This window comes from Apium graveolens, chromosome 7 (genome assembly GCF_009905375.1).
Source record: "Apium graveolens cultivar Ventura chromosome 7, ASM990537v1, whole genome shotgun sequence".
NCBI lineage: Eukaryota > Viridiplantae > Streptophyta > Magnoliopsida > Apiales > Apiaceae > Apium > Apium graveolens.
In genome coordinates this window covers 18368864-18375509 of record NC_133653.1, presented here as the reverse complement: position 1 = coordinate 18375509, position 6646 = coordinate 18368864, and the positions used below count along the sequence as shown (strand labels likewise).

The 6646-nt window shown below is 31.9% G+C and overlaps 1 protein-coding gene across 1 annotated transcript; it reads left to right on the top strand.

Annotated features, from left to right (window-relative positions):
• Nucleotides 1-3472: 3472 nt before the first annotated feature.
• Nucleotides 3473-5045, top strand: LOC141673342 (uncharacterized). The gene is made up of 2 exons (XM_074480075.1): nt 3473-3517; nt 4719-5045. Exons 1-2 carry the CDS (start codon nt 3473-3475, stop codon nt 5043-5045), a joined length of 372 nt encoding a protein of 123 aa, XP_074336176.1.
• Nucleotides 5046-6646: the final 1601 nt, after the last annotated feature.

Genomic DNA, 6646 nt, shown 5'->3' with positions numbered 1-6646 from the left:
GCCTGCAACAATATATATAGTATAAAGAGAGAGAAATAAGTGAACCAATAAGCTGCTGGTTTCAACGACCATCTGAATCTGTATAAGATAATAATTTGCCAACACTGGCGAGTGCCAAATGAACAAGACTGGAAATAAGAACCAACATATGCACTATAAACCGCTGATCTGTCAGGATACAGTGCGGATCTATACCCAACTGCATAGACCCAACCTACATAAAGAGTACTCAGGCAACTATGGCCTATTAAATAATGGTCAGGGTAAAACCCAGCTCGTATAGTAACCATCCAGTCCAAGGTATAGCATCCGGAACAATCGGAATGCTTTTGATATATCCTAACACCAGGATATACCAGAGTATATGTAACAAGGGTAAAAGTATTGGAATATGAATAGAGGATTCAATAAATTGGGAGAAATCAAGAATCGAAATGAAATTGAAACAAGCATTAATAAATAGGTAACAGTGTATATGAACAATAATTATCAAAGGTAACTGATATGAGAAAAGAACTATAATTCACTATTCTGAATTTAGAACAGGGGAAAAACTTGCATTGCGCGTACTTAACCTGGTTCAACTCACCGCCTTCTGTCCTTAGCTTGCTCTGCCTTGCTAACACTGAACCAATCATAGAAAGATAGTCGTTTATATAACTTACTATATACGTGTATCTCGAATTGATATCACCTAACCTTATCAGTCTACCCATGCGTTTCTATCTGACTCGCATATATACACATATAATTATATAGCACGTAAGGTTCACATAATCACGTAAAGCACATAGCACATAAAGCACATAATTAATTTTTAGACTTATAATTATTTTTAGAATCGATTCTAGACTCATATTTATAATAACTAACCCTATCTTTTTTTATTACAATTTTTCAGGATTTATTCGACTCGATTCTACATCTAATAGACCCTATGAATAATTAATTATCACAAAACCACTCTCTTCTGGAAGAAATTATAACTTACAACTATTTTTATTGGATTTGTTTCATTTTTCTGAGTCTAGGGGTCTTTGTTTCGCTCAAATCGGACTAACGGTTTAATTATTATAAATTAAACAAGATTTAATTAATTAATAATTAATTATACATAATTAATTATAATTAAATAATTCTTAATTACATTTTTTAAATGATTATCTAATAATTATTGTATTTTAAAATAATTAATCCCTAATTATTAGGATTAATTACTATTTATTACAATTATTCACAAATTAATCACACTTACTCAATCAGATCGATTATTTACAAATAATCAATAGATACAATTAACTGATACGTCATTTATCGAATAACTACTAATTGCTCGAATTATAATCTACTCAACGCTTAACTACTCGTATAAACACGAGCTACTCGCAATCCTCACATAATTATCGAACCATTACATTATTATTATTGTAACTTATACGATTCGTTAATTAATTATCGATATTTAATTATACGATACAAAAAATTATTACGACATTCTTCGAATAACTATCGCTCGAATAATAATTTTAATTATCGAATCCCTACTCGTATGAATACGAGTTACTCATAATATTAACTAATTATCGGATTATTAATCGTATTATTTAATTATTTTTAATCCTTATTTTTTAATTAATTACCTAATTATTAATTAATTACCTAAATATTAATTAATTAGATAACTAATAAATAATTAGATAAATAATTAAATAATTAATTAAATAATTAAGTAAATAATTAAATTTGAATTTATAATTTAATAAAATAATTTAAAAATTAATAAAACTATTTTTCAGAATTCAAAACCAATTTTTAATTAATTATTAGAATTATTAAAACTAATTTCTAATTTTTAGAAAATAAACTAAATATATAAAAATGCAGAAACACAAAATAGAATTCAGGGTTTGGGTTTTTAGGATCAAACCCGGGTCGTTCCTGGGTTGAAAACCGGGTCGAACCCGGGTCGCGAAGAACACAACCCTGCAACCCAGAACCCGACGCCGACATTGTTTCCCGGCGAGAATCCTGCGAACCAAAACACGGTCAAATCGAGTGATTTCAGTTCGATTCTTCTACGTTTCTGAGGCACAGCAACACAGACGACGTCCCCCCACCTTTCTCCTTCGTCCTCGTCGACCACCAACCCAGAAACCCAAACACAGCCGCCGTTGACGGTGTTTTCCGGCGACCACGAACTCAACACGAAACTCAGCAAACCCGGTACCAATCGACAGGAAAAACGATGATCAAAACGTCTCTAACAACCATAACATCAAACAATAACTAGAAATGAAAACTCGAATTCAAGAATTAAAACCGAAAATACGAATCAAAAATCAAGAAATCAGACAACAAAAACGTTTGCATAATCAGAAACAACAGATCATAAGCTTCAAAACGAGTACTCACACGACTGATTTGGATGCCAGAATCACTATCAAAATTAGCTTTGATCATGCTGCCCTGTTCTTCACTACAAACCCTAATCCCCTTTTCATTTTATTATTTTCTGATTTTTAATATTAATTAACTGAAAAATTAATAACAAATCTGGTATTTATATTTATGAAAATAATACCCCTACATAAAATTAAGGATCTAATTACACTCCTAATAAAAATATTTGGCCCCAATTTTTATAATTTTTTGGTATTAATAATGAATTTTTAAATATCCAATAAATACAAAATTAATGCTAAAAATTCCCAAAAATTGTGAATATTACAAAAATGCAAAGAAAAATGATGTAGATAATTTCATGATCATATAAAAATAAAAATGTGATTTTTGTGGGGTTTTTGGTACCCAAAGGGGTCCAGAAAAGTCGTTTTTCGTGAAAAAGGTAAATTTGTAAAACGTCTAGGGGTTCAGAATAGCGATATGATATAGGACATTTTTGACAAAATAGGGCCAATGATTTTGTTTGAAATATGGGCTTTTAAAACATGGTTTGAGCTGTACGGGTTTTGATATAAAATATATAACTTACGATAAAACACTCAATAAATATTTAAAACACGTTTGGATCAAAACAGACAACACGTAACACATAACAGTTAGGGTTTAATGACTCAACACATTTAATCACATAATAATACACATAATCTATCATTATTATGATATAATACAAGCGTAATTTCTCGGTCGTTACAATTCCAGTGGTCTACAGAAGTATAATGTGCTTTTGAAAATCTTAAAATGGCTTTCACCACTGCTCCCATTTTAGTTGTTCCAGATTTTGAAGAACCATTTGTCATAGAAACTGATTCTTTTAAGGGAGGGAGATTGGTGTTGTTTTAATGCATAAAGGACATCCTTTAGCATTCATTAGTAGATCATTATGACCTAAGTAGCAAAAATTGTCTGTCGATGAGAAATATCTACTAGCAATAGATTTTTCAGTTCATAAATTGGAGCAATACTTGTTTGGTGGACACTTTATTAGCAAGACTCATCAAAAAAGTTTAAAATGGCTATTGCTACAAAAAGTGTCAACTCCATTCCAGCAATTCTGGTTAGCTAGACTTCTTGGTTTTGACTATGAAATTCAATACAAGAGTGGCAAAGAAAATATAGCAATTAATGCTTTATCAAGAGCAAAGGGATCTGAGATATTGTGTTTAGCCATTTCTGTGTTGCTTCTAACTTGGAAGATATGATTAAAGCCAACTATATAAGATACTTGGGTTGAAGGTATTTTACACTCTCTTCAGATGAATCAGAATAAAAAATATTTTTCCTTACAGGGAGGTTTGTTGAGGAAAAAGAAAAAATTATGATTGGTGCCTTAGAAGAGTTGAAATTGAAAATTCTTGGTTGGCATCACTCTTCTCTTGGGGAGCATTCTGGTAAGGATTTGACCTCAAAAAGAGTAAAACAACTCTTTTACTGGAAATGGATGACTATAGACATCATTAACTTTGTTCAAAATTACAATATTTGTCAGGAAAAAAAAGCTTATTTAGCTGCTTATCCTGCCTTCAACCTCTACCAATTTCTGAAGAAGTATAGACTGATATCTCAATGGATTTCATTACTGATTTGCCTAAATCTGGAGGTTAGACTGTTATATTTGTTGTGGTAGATAGGCTGAGTACATATGCTAATTCCATGTCTTTATCTCATCATTTCACTGCATTGGAAGTAGCTCAAGTGTATCTTGATAAATTTTTTCAAATCCATGGTTGGCCAAGATCAATTGTTAGTGACTGAGATAGTATATTTTTGAGCTCCTTCTGGCAAGGTCTCTTTTTTATCCATGGCACTCAATTTCTATTTTCATATGCATACCATCCTATATTAATGGATAAACAGAGGTGGTTAGGTATCTTGATAATTATTTGAGGTGTATGTGCAGTGACAATCAAAAGGATTGGTCTTCTTGGTTACTCTTATCTTAATGGTGGTACAATACGTATTTCCATTAAAATGACACCTTATGAAGTAATGTATGATGAGCCCTCACCACTTCATTTTCCTTACTTGCATGGTGAAACTATGAATCCAGAGGTTGATAGAAGCCCTGCAGAGATGAGAACAGGTTTTAGTTCATCTTATCTGAACAAATGATGAAGGCTCGGGCTGATAAGCATATATCTGATAGGAATTTCACAGTTGGTGCTTGGATGTGGTAGAAACTACAACCCTATAGACAAATTTCAGTTCAGTATAGAAGTAATCATAAGCTGGTTGTCAAGTTTTATGGTCTATTCCAGGTGGTGGCTTTGATTGGAAAAGTTGCATATAGACTCAAACTGCCAAGCTCTGCAGGGATCCATGATGTTTTTCATGTCTCACATCTTAAATCTTTTCATGGGGAGGTTCCTTTGCTTGCAACTCTACCTACCTCAGTCTCTCAACATCAACATGTCATTGTCAAGCCTCCTAGAGCTGTTATTGATAGACGAATTCAGAAGGTCCATAATGTGGCTCAAGTTCAATATTTAGTACAATGGGACGACTTACCAAACTGTGAAGCAACTTGGAAGGATGCTGATGTTTTTGTTCAACAATTTCCTATTTTGCTACCTAATATGCTATGACTTGAGGACAAGTCTTAAAGGAGGATGGAGATATGTTCTAGGAGAAAGGGTATTTTTATCAATTCAGTGAAGGAAAGAAATTGATTTCAATTTTTGAACAGCTGTCAAAATGAATAGTGTAGGAGATTTTGTGTTGCTTATTTCTTCTTACATTACTATTTGTATAAATACAGAATTGTGGTGAAACTTAGCAATTAAGAAAGAAAATGAATTATTTTTAGTTCTCATCTCTCTCTTCGTCTTTCTCTCGTCTATCTCTTATCTCTCAAATCTTTTAGACTGTCTTGACAATTTTCTCTCGATTTAACTGAATTGTACTTATTAGTTAGTAAAGGTTGTTTAACATTTGTCATAAAAAAATTTATTAAGAACTCTGGGGAAAAAGAAAAGTGCAGTAACAACGTATGAAAAAATCAACAGACTTTTTATTATCTTTTTCAACAAACACAGGATTAACTAGAAATTGCATTCTAACAAAATAAATGAGTGGGGTTTAAAATTATCTTGGCGATATTGGGTACCTATTTGCTCAACTCTCGAATCATTTTATTTTTGTATTGTCCAGATTTTGGTTCGGTGTCATTTTATTCGGATACAAACCGCTCTCGAGTATTGAAAATCCGGATTCATACCGGATATGAGTCAGTATCGTATTTTTCTTTTACTAACCGGATTGTTTGTGATCCATCAGATCCAAGATAAATATGATCCACCATATTACAAAATATTTTTAATTTTGTTATATATAATAAAAAGGTATAATGATAGAACTTGAGAAAAGCTATCACTACACCATATATGACCTATTGCAAGCCCAATATGCATTTGTGTTGCATAAAGTGTTACTATAGCCATGAAAGTTGGTAGTATATTGCAACACCTTTAAAAAGTGCTACAAAAAATGTGAAAGCGTTCCAAGCCAATAATTCATTTTCACAATTTGAAACAATTCCAATACTCTTAGAAAAGTGTTACAATACATGCAACACTTTGATCCAATTCACTAAAATTTGTAGGCGGGAGTTGAAATTTTTCAATGAGCGGGATAATTACAATCGGCACAAAATATTTTTACTCAAAAAAATTTTTATTTCAGAAAACCACACATCTCTTTTTTGCACCTTCCTCTCTAGCTCATCTCTTCCCCGACCTTTTCTTTCTCCCCCATCTCTCCCCCTCATCCGTCTCAGCCATCTCTCAACAATCTCAATCAATCATCTATGTCACTCATCCGTTATATATTTCTTTGTTCCATAAAGTCAATTAGCTAAAGTCGATTAGGGTAAAACCCCAAAATCCACAACTGAATAAGCAAAGATTAGAGTAAATATTCAATTCAAGTTTCAATTAGAGGTAGATTACCCATCTATTTTTGATTATATATGTTTGTTATGTATATATATGTATACAAGTAAATTCTTTTGATTATATGTTGAATTATGTGTTCTTAATTTTAGTTTGATTAAAGCTCTTGTGTTAGGTTATATTAGTAGATTTTTTCAATTACTGGAAATTGTAGAATTAAGATATGGTTTTGGTCCAAGACAATACAAAATTTTGATTATATGCTGCTAATATATTGGATATGTATTTGGTCTCTA

Bases quoted from the DNA above. Each gene is read 5' to 3' on its own strand.
- LOC141673342 (XM_074480075.1), top strand. From the start codon at position 3,473: ATGGCTATTGCTACAAAAAGTGTCAACTCCATTCCAGCAATTCTG. The intron at 3,518-4,718 runs GTTAGCTAGACT...GGTCTATTCCAG, and splicing joins ACTCCATTCCAGCAATTCTG to GTGGTGGCTTTGATTGGAAA.